Here is a 19,902-nt window from a genome sequence, read left to right on the forward strand (position 1 = left end):
TGTCATTGTGCACTGAACTTGATCAGACAGTCTGTGACACAAATTAATGAATTAATTTGGATTTAGAACTAATTGAACAATGATGCCATGTGGCATGGTTAGCAGAATCTATCAGAACCAATAAGGTAAGAATACTATTTGAATAGTATTTTTCTGAATAACATGAATAACATTGAAGTACAATATCTTTATTCTATTGTTAGCGTTGTCTACCATTGTTAGATTTCTTTGTGTGGGGTTTGGTGTTTTTTGTAAACGCATTTGTTGCTTACATTTCTGGACTTAACCTTTCCTTGACATGAAAGTGATAGTCTTGAATTACATTTTTTCCTTCTTCTCGACTCCAATACAGTACTATATATTTGTTTCATACACTTCCAGTAATGGTTATTTTACTTCAAGTAATGAACAACACAAGGACATATGTGATTTATTGTTTTTCAGGCTTTCAGGTGCCATTGATGATCTCAGTTAATGAGCAGAACAGACTACTGTCTATTGTTGCCCTCATGGCTGTGAAACAACAGCTAATCAGCTCACTAGCATTGTGTTACCTGATTCAATATGGTAAGTTTAACTTTATCTCATCTATTATTTGTGCTATATATTGTATTGATTTTCAAGTTATGCATTTTCTCAAACACATATCTAGATAGTTATCTCCTATGTGTAGTAATTGGTTAGATTAGCAGGAAATGATTTACCACATCAGGGTACCAGCAGAGCCTTATATAGACTATGAGTCTGGGTACCATGGCACTGGAATCACATCATCCTTTTTTCCTGCATTTACAGTTGCATGTTTCTGCAATGTCACCTGCACCACAGACTACAATACATCCCTGAACTGTTCCTGCTCAGGCACAGTGCCCTCATCTCCCATTCTCCTTGAGGCAGAGTGCAGGTACACACTGTTCTTTTTCACTGCTGTGTTTCTGGCCTTGTGCAGATAGATTTAAGAGATCACATGTATACATATTTATGTACTGTAAAGTTTAAACATATCATTTTAAGAAAAACATCTGAATGTTACATAAACCTTTTCAAATTTGTTTTTGTTTTTGTTTACAAAAGCTGTATTTGAATATTATAATCACTCTTCTCTCTTTTCAGAGATTTTGAAGACCAAGTGAATGATAGCTGTGAAATAACACCCCCACAAAGCTGGTGTATAATACAACCAGAATATTTTTTCAATATAATATCCGTTGAAACTTATTGCACTGCAAGAGTAAAGCACACAGGAAAAGAAGACAAAATGAAAACGGATGACTCAACTGACTGGAAATTGTATAAATTAGGTAAGTGGAGTAGACCAATGTCTTAGGATGGTTTGTACTTTACCATGAACATTGCCTCTGATTCAGTGACAAGATATGGCATGAATAAGAAGTGTCTATCGTTATCAGTGAGGTCATCTTAAATTTGTATCAGCAGTTTTGAACTTTGCACAGCTTTGAAATGACAGTGTTGAACAGTCTTTACAATTAAGTATTTGTGTGATGTGGACTGAGTGTCCTGGGTTCTTATATATCTATCACCCGCATTTGAAAGCTAATATGGTACAAATGATTGAGCTTTGTGCACTTGAATCCATGCCTTTTTCATATAATGGTTCCAACCCAAGCGTCTCTGCCTTTTCTTCAATAGTGAAGCCGCAGCATCCAGTCAATGTACAAGTGACAGAGAACATTGACAGCTACAACGTCACTTGGCAGATGGATATAAACATTTACCTTGATAAATGCTTCATGTACAGGGTGCGGATTACAACAAATAACTATTTAAAGGTAAACAAAATATATTTACTATGTTACATGTTTCCAATCAAATATTACAGTATGTGAAATACCAGGTCCCCCAAACTGTTAAATATAAGTTTTTCTTTTGACCTACAGGATCCAGTCTATTACCCTGTAAGAGAGGACCAGAGGTACCTAGTGCTAAACAGTCTTAAACTGCAACCAGGAACTGAGTATGTGGCAAATGTCCAGGCCTCAGTGAACCCTGTGTGTAACTACCAAGGTCCCTGGGGTGAATGGAGCTCCACCGTAGAATGGACTACAGGTACATCAATGCAACAAGTTTAGATTGAACTGATCTGCGTTACATGCTTTTCCTGGATATATTGGCTTGGGACTTCATTTTTCATGTTATAGTAATGTATGAAATGGAGTAAAAATGCTCTCTCTTTCTATACACTGTGTATTTTTACAGAAGGGGATGCTAAGTTATGGTGTCAGTGGCCCGTTTTACTGACCATTCTCCCCTGTTTGATCCTGTGCTACCTCTTTAAAATGTGAGTATTCCTTATTTATGATCATTCAGGTAACAGTAACTGTTTGTGTTTGCTAAGCATTTTTGATCAGACACCAACTTGTATCCTCAATTTCTTCAGGTCTGCCAATAAATGAAAGGTTCTAGCCTGGTCACCATGATATGTGCTACATCCAACTTCTCTGACTTTCGTCAGATGCCTTGAACAAACACAACAGTTGGCTAAAGCACAAATTGATCAGCGACCAGGCTAGAAATGTTCAGCCTCTTGGTGTTTTTATAGAAAGCGTGAATACACTATACACTTTCCTGGCATAACCTCCCACATACACAGAAACCACATCTGATGCTCTTTACTTGCATGTACATATAGGGGTGAGAAGGCACAGGAAGTCAGAGCTGCTTCTACATTATGATTATACCAAAACTAACCGATGATAGCGCGGTGGTTAGGTTTGCTTCTACATTATTATTACACCACTTACCCTATAAAACATTATAACACCTGCATAGAGAAAAATTCCATCCTCCCAGAAATGAAAAGTGAAAGAGTATTTGTGAAGACCTGAATAGTTCTGCTTTCCTTTGTGAAAACAACCTGTTTGTCACTTTGCCTCTACATCTCTCCTCTGCAGATTGTGGCTGAAGAGGCTACACATGATGAACTATTCCCCAAGCCCAGAGGACTTTTTCAAGCCTCTCTACCACACATATGGAGGGGATTTTAAGGTAAAAATACAGGCAAAACCAAAATAACTCATTGTGTCTGTGGGACATGTTCTAAACCCCTCCAGCAGGTGTTACCTATAGGGGGAACTTCAGCATGGCCAACAATGGGACTTTCCCATAATCAATTATGATCCCGCATTATAATGACTCAGTCTGCAGGGGCTTCAAGGGCTTGTTTTCAACTCATATGTGGGTAGATGCTCAGTAGACATTGAGCTTATGTACTACATCAGAGCAGTTCACCTCCCATCCCCCAATGGAAAATACCACAGGTAGAAATCTAAACTAAGATGTTTGTTAGGGTTATATTTAAATATTTTCCCCTTAGAGGAGTATTTTATAAATATTCCAGAAAGGTAACCACTTATCTTTTCAGATTTGCCTTTTTTATGTATTATTTACAAAACAATTGACACTCTAATGAAGGGGTCATATCCACTATGCTTAGTGAATAGTAAAAACATGTCATTTTTTAAATGTCAAATGTATTGCCTTTTAATTTGGCATGAATACAACCAGTCATGATGTTTTCATCTGATTAACCAGGTTTGTATCCAACGTTTTTACGAGTAAAGTACGTCAGATAAAAATGTAATGACAGTCCTGATGGAAACGGTAAACTTTCCAAATGTCGATGAAACAAAATATGCAAGACAAGGTGAGATATTTTTGTGTCGGTAAAATGAATTATGCGAGAAATGTCGTTGGATACGCTTTTATGTGCAAATATTGATATAATAACCATCATTTCGAAGTAAACTTGGAGTCACGCGATGACATGTTGTGCGTTCCTCCCACTATGACTTGATGGGAAAGCATGCAGTTTAGTTTATTAAACTACAAATTAAATATAGTATGATTAACTTCCAAGGGTGGTGGAAGTGCAATTGTTTAATAATCTCGCTCTTTTGTCCATATAATCTCATCATGTAGGCTATACGTGCGCTCTAGCTGGCTAGAGCAGTGAGTAGATCCCAACTGTGGGGAAACTCAGTCCGGCTTTCAATTTACTCTTGGAAGCTGTAATAGTAGAATGCACAATATATAATTTCGAAATGGGTAGTGCATCATCAGTTTTTCTCTTGTCATGTCAGTCATTGCATACCTTAGGGAGCTATTTTGTAACATGTTATAAATGTCCATATCAACTAGCCCATGTCAGCTAACGTTTTTTTTGCTAGGTTTTTTAGCCATGTATTTTGTAGTAATGTTCTAGTCACTCAAATATCACATGCATACACATTAGACATGGCAAAATGTATATAATTGCAAGAAAATGAGCTTTAAAACTGCTAAATGCTCTCTGCAACCCATGACAAAAGGTGTAGAATTTCAGGAAATAATGACTGGTGTGAACAGTTTGTGTCATGAACAGTGCTTGGGCACAAAGAAATAGACGTGGGGGGCGCGGGAAGTTCCCCAATGTTGGATGGGGTTGGGCACTGAGTGAAGATGTGTGGGAACCCCTGGGCTAGATCGCACGTATCAATACCAGAGAGGGCACACTATATTTAAATTTTTGTCATTTAGCAGACACTCTTATCCAGAGTGATTTACATGAGCAATTAGGGTTAAGTGCGTTGCTCAAGGGTACATCGACCGATTTTTCAAATAGTAGATTTAGGGGATTTGAACCAGCGACTTTTCGGTTACTGGCCCAACGCTCTTAACCGCTCGGCTACCTGACACAAATTATCACGCAAATTATTTTGTGAGAAAACTATGAGTTGAAAATGCGATGGAAACTTTTTAACTTATTTTTATGTGCACTACACCATCACGCACATCCTTTTATATGCAACAAGTCAATTTGATGGAAACATCTCTGGTGTGAAAATGCGCATATTTGTTTTATGCGGATTCTTTGATTCGCATGAAGATTTGTAGCCAATTTCTTCAAAAAAGTAGGCTACTTGCGCACGTTTGTCCACAAAAATAATCCCAGCATCCAAACAGTGCACTGTGCACCCGACATTTGAAAATGGAAAGAGACATCTGTTAGACTACAAAACACCAAAAAGTGCAATGACATTCAGGGATTGTCATAAAAGGTCTACTCTTGTAGCCTGATGCGTCTTGCTGCCCACACGTGTTTCGGTCTCGGTCTCGGCCAGTCATCTCTGCCTTGGCAAAATGTCATTGTTCACATCAAACCACACAGCATTTTGGAGCATATACCACACAAGTAAATTCGCTCATTTCTATTGCGACTGACAGGCGGCAACGATAAATTGTGGTGTAATAGCCTAGTTTTCTTGCCATCTTCATTTAAATTATTGTGATGGCTAACAGAAATGGAATAACGTGTCCCTGAACAAAGGGGAGGGGGGGGTCAAAATCAAAAGTAACAGTCAGTATCTGGTGTGGCCACCAGCTGCATTAAGCACTGCAGTGCATCTCCTCCTCATGGACTGCACCAGATTTGCCAGTTCTTGCTGTGAGATGTTACCCCACTCTTCCACTAAGACACCTGCAAGTTCCCGGACATTTCTGGGGGGAATGGCCCAAGCCCTCACCCTCCGATCCAACAGGTCCCAGACATGCTCAATGGGATTGAGATCCGGGCTCTTTGCTAGCCATGGCAGAACACTAACATTCCTGTCTTGCCGGAAATCACGCACAGAACGAGCAGTATGGCTGGTGGCATTGTCATGCTGGAGGGTCATGCCAGGATGAGCCTGCGGAAAGGGTACCACGTGAGGGAGGAGGATGTCTTCGTTGTAACGCACAGCGTTGAGATTGCCTGCAATGACAACAAGCTCAGTCCGATGATGCTGTGACACACCGCCCCAGACCATGACGGACCCTCCACCTCCAAATCGATCCTACTCCAGAGTACAGGCCTCAGTGTAACGCTCATTCCTTTGACGATAAATGCGAATCCAACCATCACCCCTGGTGAGACAAAACCGCGACTCGTCAGTGAAAAGCACTTTTTGCCAGTCCTGTCTGGTCCAGCGACGGTGGATTTGTGCTCATAGGTGACGTTGTTGCCGGTGATGTTTGGTGAGGACCTGCCTTACAAAAGGCCTACAAGCCCTCAGTCCAGCCTCTCTCAGCCTATTGCGGATAGTCTGAGCACTGATGGAGGGATTGTGCGTTCCTGGTGTAACTCGGGCAGTTGTTGTAGCCATCCTGTACCTGTCCCGCAGGTGTAATGTTCGGATGTACCGATCCTGTGCAGGTGTTATTACACGTGGTCTGCCACTGCGAGGACAATCAGCTGTCCATCCTGCCTCCCTGTAGCGCTGTCTTAGGCGTCTCACAGTACGGACATTGTAATTTATTGCCCTGGCCACATCTGCAGTCCTCATGCCTCCTTGCAGCATGCCTAAGGCACGTTCACGCAGATGAGCAGGGACCCTGGGCATCTTTCTTTTGGTATTTTACAGAGTTAGTAGAAAGGCCTCTTTAGTGTCCTAAGTTTTCAGAACTGTGACCTTAATTGCCTACCGTCTGTAAGCTGTTAGTGTCTTAATGACCGTTCCACAGGTGCATGTTCATTAATTGTTTCTGGTTCATTGAACACGCATGGGAAACGTCGTACTTAAACCCTCGACAATGAAGATCTGTGAAGTTATTTGGATTTGTACAAATCATCTTTGAAAGACAGGGTCCTGAAAAAGGGACGTTTCTTTTTTTGCTGAGTTTATATTTGTGAACTCGGGAACGAGCGCTACAATCCCACCTGGAAAACGCCCTCCATTGACTTTTTATGGTAACAAAAATACCATCATTTGCTGTACGATTTGGAAATGCTGGAACTGGGAATGTCCATTTCTACAAGAAAGCTTTATAGCACATTTGATCACATTTCTGTAGAGGTGTGGGCAGAATGTTTTAACTTCCCAGACATGCCACTATGCAAATCGTATGCCATTAGTAACCCTTAGTGCAATCCATATTGCTTTTTTATTATTATTGTTGTAACGGCAGCCTTCCTCCTCTTCGTCTGAAGAGGTGTAGTAGCAGGGATCGGACCAAGACGCAGCGTATTCCGTGTTCAACATATTTAATGACAGACGAAAACGTGAACACTTACAAAACTACAAAATAACAAACGTGGCTTACCGATACAGTCCTTTCTGGTGCAGACAAAACACAGAGACAGGAAACAACCACCCACAAAATCCCAACACAAAACAAGCCACCTATATATGATTTTCAATCAGGGACAACGATTGACAGCTGCCTCTGATTGAGAACCATATTAGGCCGAACACAGAAACAGACAAACTAGACACACAACATAGAATGCCCACCCAGCTCACGTCCTGACCAACACTAAAACAAGCAAAACACATAAGCACTATGGTCAGGACGTGACAGTACCCCCCTCCTGAGGTGCGGACTCCGAACGCACCCCTAAAACTCAAGGGGAGGGTCTGGGTGGGCATCTGTCCGCGGTGGCGGCTCCGGCGCAGGACGAGGCCGCCACTCCACCATTGTCTTTGTCCCCCTCCTTAGCGTCCTTTGAGTGGCAACCCTCGCCCCCGACCTTGGCCTAGGAATCTTCACCAAGGTCCCCACTAAATTGAGGAGACAGCTCAGGACAGAGAGGTAGCTCAGGACAGAGAGGTAGCTCAGGACAGAGAGGTAGCTCAGGAAAGAGAGGTAGCTCAGGACAGAGAGGTAGCTCAGGACAGAGAGGTAGCTCCAGACTGAAGGGCAGCTCCGGACTGAAGGGCAGCTCCGGACTGAAGGGCAGCTCCGGACTGAAGGGCAGCTCCGGACTGAAGGGCAGCTCCGGACAGAGGGGCAGCTCCGGACAGAGGGGCAGCTCATGACTGGAGGGCAGCTCATGACTGGAGGGCAGCTCATGACTGGAGGGCAGCTCATGACTGGCTGGCGGCTCTGGCGGCTCCTGACTGGCTGGCGGCTCTGGCGGCTCCTGACTGGCTGGCGGCTCTGGCGGCTCCTGACTGGCTGGCGGCTCTGGCGGCTCCTGACTGGCTGGCGGCTCTGGCGGCTCCTGACTGGCTGGCGGCTCTGGCGGCTCCTGACTGGCTGGCGGCTCTGGCGGCTCCTGACTGGCTGGCGGCTCTGGCGGCTCCTGACTGACGGACGGCTCTGGCGGCTCCTGACTGACGGACGGCTCTAGCGGCTCCTGACTGACGGCTCTAGCGGCTCCTGACTGACGGCTCTAGCGGCTCCTGACAGACGGGCGGCTCTGACGGCTCGGGACAGATGGGCGGCTCTGACGGCTCGGGACAGACGGGCGGCTCTGACGGCTCGGGACAGACGGGCGGCTCTGACGGCTCGGGACAGACGGGCGGCTCTGACGGCTCGGGACAGACGGGCGGCTCTGACGGCTCGGGACAGACGGGCGGCTCTGACGGTGCTGGGCAGACGGATGGCTCAGATGGCGCTGGGCAGACGGATGGCTCAGATGGCGCTGGCCAGACGGATGGCTCAGATGGCGCTGGGCAGGCAGGCAGCTCAGACGGCCGACTCTGACCTGCTGAGGCGCACAGTAGGCCTGGTGCGTGGTGCCGGAACTGGTGGTACCGGACTGGAGACACGCACCTCAAGGCTAGTGCGGGGAGCAGGAACAGGGCACACTGGACTCTCGAGGCGCACTATAGGCCTGGTGCGTGGTACCGGCACTGGTGGTACCGGACTGGAGACACGCACCTCAGGGCGAGTGCGGGGAGAAGGAACAGTGCGTACAGGGCTCTGGAGACGCACAGGAGGCTTGGTGCGTGGTGCCGGAACTGGAGGTACTGGGCTGGACACGCACCACAGGGAGAGTGCGTGGAGGAGGAACAGGGCTCTGGAGACGCACTGGAAGCCTGGTGCGTGGTGTAGGCACTGGTGGTACTGGGCTGGGGCGGGAAGGTGGCGCCAGATATACCGGACCGTGCAGGCGTACTGGCTCCCTTGAGCATCGAGCCTGCCCAACCTTACCTGGTTGAATGCTCCCCGTAGCCCGACCAGTGCGGGGAGGTGGAATAACCCGCACTGGGCTGTGTTGGCGAACCGGGGACACCATGCGTAAGGCTGGTGCCATGTATGCCGGCCCGAGGAGACGCACTGGAGACCAGACGCGTTGAGCCGGCTTCATGGCACCTGGCTCAATGCTCACTCTAGCCCGGCCGATATGTGGAGCTGGAATGTACCGCACCGGGCTAAGCACACATACAGGAGACACCGTGCGCTCTTCCGCATAACACGGTGTCTACCCGTACTCCCGCTCTCCACGGTAAGCATGGGAAGTGGGCGCAGGTTTCCTACCTGACTTCGCCACACTACCCTTTAGCCCCCCCCCCCCAATACATTTTTGGGATTTCTTCTCGGGCTTCCAGCCACGCTTCCGTGCTGCCTCCTCATACCACCGCTCCTGGGCTTTAGCTGCCTCCATCTCTTCACGAGAGCGGCGATATTCTCCAATGTGAGCCCAGTGTCCTTTTCCCTCCAGAATTTCCTCCCATGTCCAGGAGTCCTGTGTAGTGGGCCGCTGCTGCTGCTGCTGCCCGTAGCCACGCTGCTTGGTCCGAGTTTGGTGGGTGGTTCTGTAACAGCAGCCTTCCTCCTCTTCGTCTGAAGAGGTGTAGTAGCAGGGATCGGACCAAGACGCAGCGTATTCCGTGTTCAACATATTTAATGACAGACGAAAACGTGAACACTTACAAAACTACAAAATAACAAACGTGGCTTACCGATACAGTCCTTTCTGGTGCAGACAAAACACAGAGACAGGAAACAACCACCCACAAAATCCCAACACAAAACAAGCCACCTATATATGATTCTCAATCAGGGACAACGATTGACAGCTGCCTCTGATTGAGAACCATATTAGGCCGAACACAGAAACAGACAAACTAGACACACAACATAGAATGCCCACCCAGCTCACGTCCTGACCAACACTAAAACAAGCAAAACACATAAGCACTATGGTCAGGACGTGACAATTGTATTGTGAAAAGTACAGTGCCTTCAGAAAATATTCACAGGCCTTGACTTTTTCCACATTTTGTTGTGTTACAGTCGGAATCTAAAATAGATTAAATTGAGAGATTTTTTTTCACTGGCCTGCACACAATAACCCATAATATCAAAGTGGAATTATGTTTTTCGATTTTCTTTTTACAAAAAAAATTCAAAATGAAAGGCTGAAATGTCTTGAGTCAATAAGTATTCAACCTACTTGTTCTGGCAAGCCTAAGTAAGTTCAGGAGTAACGATGTGCTTAACAAGTCACATAATAAGTTGCATGGACTCAATAGTGTTTAACATGATTTTCGATCGTCTCTGTACCCCACACATATAATTATCTGTAAGGTCCCTCAGTCGAGCAGTGAATTTCAAACACAGATATAACCACAAAGACCAGGGAGGTTTTCCAATGCCTCGCAAAGGGCACCTATTGGTAGATTGGTAAAAAAAAGGCAGACATTAAATATCCATCTGAGCATGGTGAAGTTATTAATTACACTTTGGATGGTGTATCAATACACACAGTCACTACAAAGATACAGGCATCCTTCATAACTCAGTTGCAGGAGAGGAAGGATACAGCTCAGGGATTTCACCATGAGGCCAATGGTGACTTTAAAACAGTTACAGAGTTTAATGGCTGTGATAGGACAAAACTGAGGATGGATCAACAACATTGTATACTCCACAATACTACCCTAATTGACAAAGTGAAAAGAAGGAAGCCTGTACAGAATAAAAATATTCTAACATGCATCCTGTTTGCAACAAGGCACTAAAGTAATACTGCACAAAATGTGGCAAAGCAATTCACTTTTTGTCCTTATTACAAAAGTGTTATGTTTGGGGCAAATCCAATACAACACATTACTGAGTACCACTCTCCAAATTTTCAAGCATCGTGGTGGCTGCATCATGTTATGGGTATGCTTGTAATCATTAAGGACGGGGGAGTTTTTCAGGATAAAAATAAACGGAATGGAGCTAAGCACAGGCAAAATCTTAGAGGAAAACCTGGTTCAGCCTGCTTTCCACCAGACACTGGGAGATGAATTCACTGTTCAGCAGGACAATAACCTAAAACACAAGGCTAAATCTACACTGCTGTTGCTTACCAAGAAGGCAATGAATGTTCCTGAGTGGCCAAGTTAAAATTGTGACTTAAATCTACTTGAAAATCTATGGCAAAACCTGCAAATGGTTGTCTAGCAATGACCAATAACCAATTTGACAGAGCTTAAAGAATTTTGAAAATAATAATGGGAAGATGTTGCACAATCCAGGTGTGGAAAGATCTTAGAGACTTACCCAGAAAGACTCACAGCTACAATCACACAGTTGATCATGTATGCACAGTTGATAAATGAGGCCCCTGATGATAGAAACACCTTTGGTGGTGATTACAGTATTGACTCAGGAGTGTAAATGAGATATTTATGTATTTAATTTATACATTTTTGATAAAAAATGTATGAAAATGTGTTTTCACTTTGTCATTATGAGGCGTCATGTGTAGATGTGTGAGTAAAACATATATTTTATCCATTTTGAATTCAGGCTGTAACAACAAAATGTAGAATACATCAAAGGGTATGAATACTTTCTGAAGGCACTGTATGTGAAAAAGTATATTTTATTGGAAACATACAGTGCTATGCCTATAATAAAATTAACAGACATTAACCCCTATTGCTCAGCCCCGATATCTATGTACCTCAACCCACTAACCCTACACCCAATTACCCACACACCCCGACGACCCTGTTATCCCAATGCCCTTACCCTAAGGCCCACATCCCAATACCCTAATATTGATACAATTAAGTCCCGATGCACCTGTATCCTTGCCCTATAAGCCCTATTTCTTACCCCTAGACCACAGTTCCTTTGCCAAAATACCTCATCCCTGTTACTTGCTTATCCCAGCCCTGTTCCCCACTTTGCCTAGGCCTGTATTCCCCAAGTATTCCGCTAATCATTTCATAGATCAACTCATAATACAGTGGTATAACACATGTGCCCAAACCCCATTCACTTTTATTCCTACCACAAACTTGCTGCCAGAAAGGATTTGAATAGGCAAATAGACATCCATCCAGACCCATTAGCTGTATGAGCCTTGTGTATCCCTACACCCCATTACTCATAAAAACTAAGTAAATTCATGGGCACACTCATATAAAACAGGTCTACCCCAGTGCCCAAGCCTCAACGTTCATACAAACCAGGTCTACTCTTTTTGTTTTTAGTTTTTTGACCACTTTTCTTTTTGTTGTTGTCTTTTTTTTTCATTGGGGTGGAGCTACAGGTACAATATTCAAATTAATAAAATTTAATATTCTGTTCATATCATGTCTCCCATTCATTATTTCACACATATATTTTTGTGTTGTACCTGTGGACTGCCACTCCGGAAAAAAACTAAACATAATTTGTATCATATTACAGTTTAAGTAATAATAAATTCAGAATGTACAAGAAAAGAAAAGAAAAAATAAGTGGGCCTCCCAAAACCACCCCCATCCTCCCATCCCATTACCCCGACCCCACCCAGCTAACATGTCTCCATCCCACCTCCAAATACGATTATGATTCAAGCCTATATAATAAAGGTCAAAGAAACATAGTCTACATGTTGAAATGCTATCTCCTTGCCGACGGCAAATGCATCCGTTTTAACATTAGGCTATGTTTTTATTAGCAGACCATTATTTCAATTCTCTTGTGGCGCACGCAAGAGTCTTTTTTTGTGCATATGCACCTTTGATAAATGAGGCCCCTGCTAGTCTCTCAACTACAGTTACATCAATATCCAGTAGGGGGAAGTGATGTCCATGGGAAAATGAAAGCCTTGCATAAAAATAAAATCTTTTGAGAAAGGGCAACATTGAAAGAATATGTGTAGAGAGAGACATAGATTCTCTGTCTGAAGTCAGTGAACAACCCATGGTGTCAAAACAAGTGCCTATTCAGAATGCCATTATCAATTTGTACTGGGCTGGGCTTTGGTGGGGCACAATGTGGACTTGTTCTGAGATCAGTCCAAAAGATCCCTTTTCATATCATCCAGAACTGTTGCGCGTACACACACACACACACACGCATACGCACACACACACACAAAACAAATAGATGATGATAAATCATTTATGGGTAGATGTAAATAATCTTTTCACATAAAATTGTGAAAATGCAAGTATTTGAAAAGAGCGCTGAAATATTTTACTTCCTCTGTGGCTGCAGAGAGTCTGGCAGAACACCAGTAGCTAAACCACAATCTTGCAAGCTGTCCTTTGAAATTATCTTAGGAAAAATCTCAGAAAAAGACACCAAGGCGTGTCCATGACCAGGGTCGTAACTAGGTTTGAGTTAGAGGGGTCAGATTTTTTTTAAATGAAGTTGAAGCTTATTTACTGCATTTCTATACAATTAAAAAACTTTCAAATGCTATTCGGAGAACAGCAAAAATTACCCCAGCCATTTTCACCTTGGCTGCTGTAGGTTCATTCACCTCATTCGATCAACAAACAGATAGCCTATCAGCAATACAGTTGTAATGTTATACCCCTGAAAGGGGGAAAATATGAGAAATGATTCTCACTGACACGTAGCATCAGAGATTGTTCAGTCATTTGTAATGATACAATCATTAAATCATCAACTCTTTACATACTGTAGATATCGCTTTCCTCAAATTACATACACTGAGTTTGTAAAACATTAGGAACACCATCCTAATATTAAGTTATACCCCCTTTTGCCCCCAGAACAGCCTCAATTTGTCGGGACTACAAGGTGTCAAATGCGATCCAATACTACACAGACTTGTGTCATATTGGCTGGATGTCCTTTGAGTGGTGGACCATTCTTGATACACACGGGAAACTGTTGACCGTGAAAAACTCAGCAGCGTTGCAGTTCTTGACATACTCAAACCAGTGCGCCTGGCACCTACTACCATACTCCGTTCAAAGGCACTTAAATATTTTGTCTTGCCCATTCACCCTCTGAATGGCACACATACACAATCCAAGTCTCAATTGTCACGAGGCTTCTTTAACCTGTCTCCTCTCTTTCACCTACAATGATTGAAGTGGATTCAACAGGTGACATCAATAAAGGATCATAGCTTTCACCTGGTCAGTCTGTCATGGAAAGAGCAGGTGTTCCAAATGTTTTGTACACTCAGTGGATAGTGTTCATGTTTGTATTCCTAGGCATTACGAATCAAGCTCCGCACAAACAGATATCCAACTGGAGCACACAGACAGTGGTGTAAAGTACTCAAGTACAAATACTTTAAAGTACTACTTAAGTCGTTTTTGGGGGTATCTGTACTTTACTATTTATATTTTTGACAACTTTTATTTTTACTCCACTACATTCCGAAAGACAATGTACTTTAAAAAAAAATCCTGACACCCAAAAGTACATTTTGTAAGCTTAGCAGGACAGGAAAATGGTCCAATTCACGCACTTATCAAGAGAACATCCCTGGCCATCCCTGCTGCCTCTGATCTGGTGGACTCACTAAACACACATGCTTCATTTGTAAATTATGTCTGAGTGTTGGAGTGTGCCTCTGGCTATCCAAAAATACATTTAAAAATTAGAAAATTGTACCTTCTAGTTTGTGTAAAATAAGGAATTTTAAATGATTTATACTTTTACTTTTGATACTTATTTGAGATATTACATGTATTTTTGATACTTAAGTATATTTAAAACCAAATACTTTTAGACTTTTATTCAAGTAGTATTTTACTGGGTGACTTTCACTTGAGTCATTTGCTATTAAGGTATCTTTACTTTTACTCAAGTATTACAATTGGGTAGTTTTTCCACCACTGCACACAGATAATCATATTATCACATTCACATTAATTATTAGAATATTACTTATGATTCTGTATTAATATCAGTGATGTAGTGGTACAAAAAAAGTGGGTAATGGATAAGATGAACATTCACTGATATAAACGAAAAGTATGCCATTTTTATAACTGTATTGTTTGCATTTTAATTACATTTTAATGTAGGCCATGTCGAGATGTTCATATTGAAACATATCTTCTTCTTTTTAAGTTCCTACCTTGTTTGATAAGACTAGTACAAATATGGGGCAGAGACCCCACCTTTGGGAATCACTGTGCTAACCTCTCTCTCTCCTCTGCTTCCTCCTGCATGCATTGCAGCCTGCCTCAGCCTCGATCACCACACCAATGTCTCAGTAGCAAACTCTCTGCAAAGCAAAGTTATTATGATAACTTAGTAGCCTATATGATGCTCCTGCTGAGGTAGGCTCCGTTTAACGTTAGCTTCTTACTTCAACCTTCTATCTGGCTAAATAATACTAGCCAGAGCACTTCAACGTTGGTTAGTGCTATCCACCCTAACCATAACCCCTACCCAAACCTTAAACCTTACCTAATCCTTACCGTAACTATTTTACATTTCAACTATAATGCGTTAGGGACGTACCAAGGATTCCGAATAGCAAGGACCCTTCAAAGTTACTGCAATAGAAGTCTACCGGCAGCTAGCCACTTGACTGACTGACTGACTATTTACCAGTTGTGCTCTCATTCTCCGAGAGTCGGTTTTTGTTTGTTTGGGGGATGTCTGTAGACACGGCAGGAGTCATGGGACGGTTTCAAAATCGCCTTTTGTCCGGCATCTCGCAAACACTGTCAGAAGCCGAGCAGCATCTCCAGTTTAGCCTACTCAACTGAGCCGACTCCGAGCTTGGGTAGCTCGTTTCACGGCCCCGGCCTGTTCGCGAGTGGGTGGAGTTAACCGTTTAAGAGAGTGGTGAATTTGCTACTAAAAAGGAAAATGCGGGGAACGAAGGTGAACATAACGAACAGACCACTGTTTACTATTCGTTGGCAAAGAGTCAGGCGCGATTAGAACTCGGTCAGATCAAGAATATAATCGTCTTAATTTCTGTAATTTAGCAGACGCTCTTATCCAGAGCGATTTACAGTAGTGAGTGCATACAATATCATACTTTTTTTCTCCTCCGTACTGGTCCCCCGTGGGAATCGAACCCATAACCCTGGTATTGCAATCGCAATTCTCTATCAATTGAGCTTTGATCAACGATGGGAGCAATATTTAGATATATTTAGACTCATAATTGAGTTTCTTTATTGTGTACAAACTATATTGTAGCAACCTTAACCCAAAACCTAGCCAAAAGGTTTGGACCTCTTGGCATATTATTTTTTTAATTTACAATGACAGCCTACCCCGGCCAAACCCTAACGACACTGGGCCAATTGTGCACTGCCTTATGGGACTCCCAATCACGGCCAGTTGTGATACAGCCTGGATTCGAACCAGAGTCTGTAGTGATGCTTCTAGCACCGAGATGCAGTGCCATAGACCACTGCACCACTCGGGAGCCCAAATGGTAACGGTTAAGGTGTTGACTTGACAGTCGCTGGACCTATGTTCGAGTCCCCATTGGGGCTACACCCCCAAATTTGCTACATTGGTGTCAGAAGTGGGATGGAGCAAGGGCGGCCATCAGAAAGCAGTGTACATGTGAGGAATTTGGTATTGAGATGCGTGGAGACACACTCTCCTGAAGGTAATTGGTAATGTAGTGACCTTAACCCAACACCTAGCGACCTCATCAAGAGGTTTGGACCTCTTGGTGTATTAGTAAAGGTGTTATGGCTTGACAGTCACTGGACCTGGGTTTGAGTCCCAGTTGGGGCTACCCCCTGAATTTGCTTCGGTGTCCTCATATGTAATTATGGCCATGTCCATGACAGTCACATAATTTCAAAAGATTTAGTAGGCAGGAAAAAGCTATTGAAAGATAAACCAGAGTTACTGGAACATGTGAAAACATACTCTTGCAGCAGCCCACAGATATAAGACACTGATATTGCACACACTACAAAAACTGTAGATTGGTATCTTCACTTCTCTGCCACACATGAGACACATTAGATCGTATTCCTGCTCAACCTAATGTAAACCTAAACTAATCGCTTTTTATAAAGGATGTACTTACTCTATGTTCCCCTTTCACTAAGCAGTATACATTTCTCTGAACTGTACAGATGTCCTGTGAGAAGTTCATAGTCATGAGGATGTCGACAGGGTTTGGTTATAGTTGAGGAGCATGACATAGCTGTACTATCTATGCTGTCTTATAGCATAAGCTCAATGTCAGTGATGAACGCACATAAAGTCCCTGATCATATAGTATAAAAATAACCTCACAGCAAATTACATTTTATAAAGAAAGCATTTTGTCAATATATGATAAGCTCAGTCAGGTAGATGTTTTTAAATGCCCTCTCTCTTTAGCTCTCTGACAGCTGTTAGTGGTGCAGTATGGGCACTTACTGCAGTCTTTTCAGATGAAAAACAGTGATTAGATTCTGCTGAATGGCTCTTCACCCAGATAAGGTATTCTGGTGAAAAACCTTGTCCATGCATATCTGTAGGCAACATCTTGCTCTAGAAGGGTTCAGAGTTGTACAAAATAACTGCCACCAGTTTCATGAACATTTCTAAATGTTAAAAAAGAAAAAAGGTAATTCTTTCCTTGATCGATCTTCATATTGACGACCGAGGTTACCATGACCTGCTACCAATAACAGTGATAAGCTCTCATTCAACCTTTTGCATTCAAGTGTAGCTCAGTTGGTGGAGCATGGCGCTTGCAACGCCAGGGTAGTGGGTTTGGTTCCCGGGACCACCAATACGTGAAAAATGTAAGCATGCATGACTAAGTTGCTTTGGGAAAAAGTGTCTGCTAAATGGCATGCTGTATATACAGTATACAGTGGGGAGAACAAGTATTTGATACACTGCCGATTTTGCAGGTTTCCCTACTTACAAAGCATGTAGAGGTCTGTAATTTTTATCATAGGTACATTTCAACTGTGAGAGACGGAATCTAAAACAAAAATCCAGAAAATCACATTGTATGATTTTTAAGTAATTAATTTGCATTTTATTGCATGACATAAGTATTTGATCACCTACCAACCAGTAAGAATTCTGGCTCTCACAGACCTGTTAGTTTTTCTTTAAGAAGCCCTCCTGTTCTCCACTCATTACCTGTATTAACTGCACCTGTTTGATTCTTATACTTATGTCATGCAATAAAATGCAAATGAATTACTTAAAAATCATACAATGTGATTTTCTGGATTTTTGTTTTAGATTCCGTCTCTCACAGTTGAAATGTACCTATGATAAAAATTACAGACCTCTACATGCTTTGTAAGTAGGAAAACCTGCAAAATCGGCAGTGTATCAAATACTTGTTCTCCCCACTGTATATATATACTGTATGAGCCTATAGGGGCAAGGGTTTGTTTCTGCACCGGGCTGGCCTACCTTTCACCTCAAGTGTACCTATTGCTCCTTAATCATCCATTTTATCATTATATTTTGCAGAAATGGGTTGGACCTGTCTTCATCTTCAGTGAGCTGGATCCCTTGGAGAAACACCCACCTACACAGAGGATGACTGAGAAGCAGCTAGACATCCTCGGTCTGTCCAGGCTGAGTGTGGAGGAAGACAGCAGCAGCAGCAGTGGGGACCAGGGCACCTGTCACTCTGCTGGACACATCTCCATCGATACTGTGATGGTGTCTGGGGAGGAAGGAGCTTTGTCAGGGAGTTCTTGGGTGACATACAAGTGCAGCCAAGGTGGGGAAAGCTTCTCCCAATATACTGGAGGCAGCAGAGGAGGTATCAACACTGAGGCGGATGGCCCTCTTGGTGCTGGGGCAGAAGAGGAAGGAGGGTTATCTGGGCAGAGTGGAAGACGGGCATCAATGGGCCTGCCTGCTATGAAGTGGCAGCTCCAGCTACAGGCCCGCAACTATCAACCAGAGCAGATTTCATTGGACTCAGAGGACGGCTACCCTCCTATGGTGCTGGATCTGGACAGTGTGGACACCATTGACAGTGGAGTCTTTGTTGAGTCTGACTGTAGCAGTCCTGTGAACTCTAACTTTGAGTCTGAGAAGCAGATAGACTCTGCTTTACTGAGTGGGGTAGGCAGTTCCCCTTCTGAATATGTCAAACAGTGGGTGATGGGTAACACTATGCAAGAGGACTCAACCAACTCAACGATGTGAGTTCTCCCTCATCTCCTGTGTCACTGACAGTGCTTCAGCATATTTGTAAAATTCCTTACTTTCCCTGGCATAGGTATATTGTTCATATTGTCATCATGTTTTTTTTAAAGTGGAGTACGAACGATTTCTTCCCAACATAAAAATTGTTTGTCGTAGTAATACAATAATATTGTTTGACAATAGTTGTCATGTTACGTTATGTAAATAGATGTAGATTAGTCATTTTGGCCTTCCCAAACCTAGATTTTGGCCTTCATGTAATTCATCATTTTTTACAGCTTCATTTCTCATGCAATTTCAATGTGGAAAGGGTATTGTTTTTATATCATGTTTGTCATCTAATGTTTCTTATGTTTGTGACAATGGATCCAATTGAGTTTGCATTCATTTTCAATCGCTTGTTAAATCTTTAAAGGAACAATCCACAGTTGCTACATCCATTTTTTGACTTATAAATTAATTATATAAACTCATTTATTATTGAAGAATATAACTTTTAAATGCCTCATGAGCTTAATTCAACTGTCATACCCAATCAGAAGACAATATATAAGCTTGTTTTACTCCAATGTTTGTAAACATTGTAAGTGGAAACAAAAACTGTACAGCCTCAAAATATGCTTAAAATGTTGATATATTGGATGGTCATTCCTTGCATCAATAGCGCTGTCTATGAATTTATGAGTGGTTACATTTCTCCAGGCCCATCCCTCAGATATTACCAAAACAGAGGCTGGTGGCCATTTTGTTTCAACTAATGATTGCCCATTTAAAGTACAATTTTTTTCTCATATGCATGATAAAGTCCCATAGGGGTCAAAACAATATTATTAAGTT

The 19,902-nt window shown here is 42.8% G+C and overlaps 1 protein-coding gene across 1 annotated transcript; it reads left to right on the top strand.

Moving 5' to 3' along the window:
• Positions 1-509: 509 nt before the first annotated feature.
• On the top strand, positions 510-19,065 carry LOC120044547 (interleukin-21 receptor-like). Its single transcript, XM_038989205.1, has 8 exons — positions 510-567; positions 796-904; positions 1,114-1,301; positions 1,651-1,790; positions 1,899-2,067; positions 2,218-2,299; positions 2,913-3,006; positions 18,376-19,065. The coding sequence occupies exons 1-8, from the start codon at positions 510-512 to the stop codon at positions 19,063-19,065; spliced, it is 1,530 nt and encodes a 509-aa protein (XP_038845133.1).
• Positions 19,066-19,902: the final 837 nt, after the last annotated feature.

This window comes from Salvelinus namaycush, chromosome 3, assembly GCF_016432855.1.
Source record: "Salvelinus namaycush isolate Seneca chromosome 3, SaNama_1.0, whole genome shotgun sequence".
In the NCBI taxonomy this organism is placed as follows: domain Eukaryota; kingdom Metazoa; phylum Chordata; class Actinopteri; order Salmoniformes; family Salmonidae; genus Salvelinus; species Salvelinus namaycush.

Coding starts and splice junctions, on each gene's coding strand:
- LOC120044547 (XM_038989205.1), top strand. CDS start 510: ATGGCTGTGAAACAACAGCTAATCAGCTCACTAGCATTGTGTTACCTG. Junction 1,302..1,650: donor CTGGAAATTGTATAAATTAG/GTAAGTGGAGTA, acceptor TTTCTTCAATAG/TGAAGCCGCAGCATCCAGTC. Junction 2,300..2,912: donor CTGTGCTACCTCTTTAAAAT/GTGAGTATTCCT, acceptor TCTCCTCTGCAG/ATTGTGGCTGAAGAGGCTAC.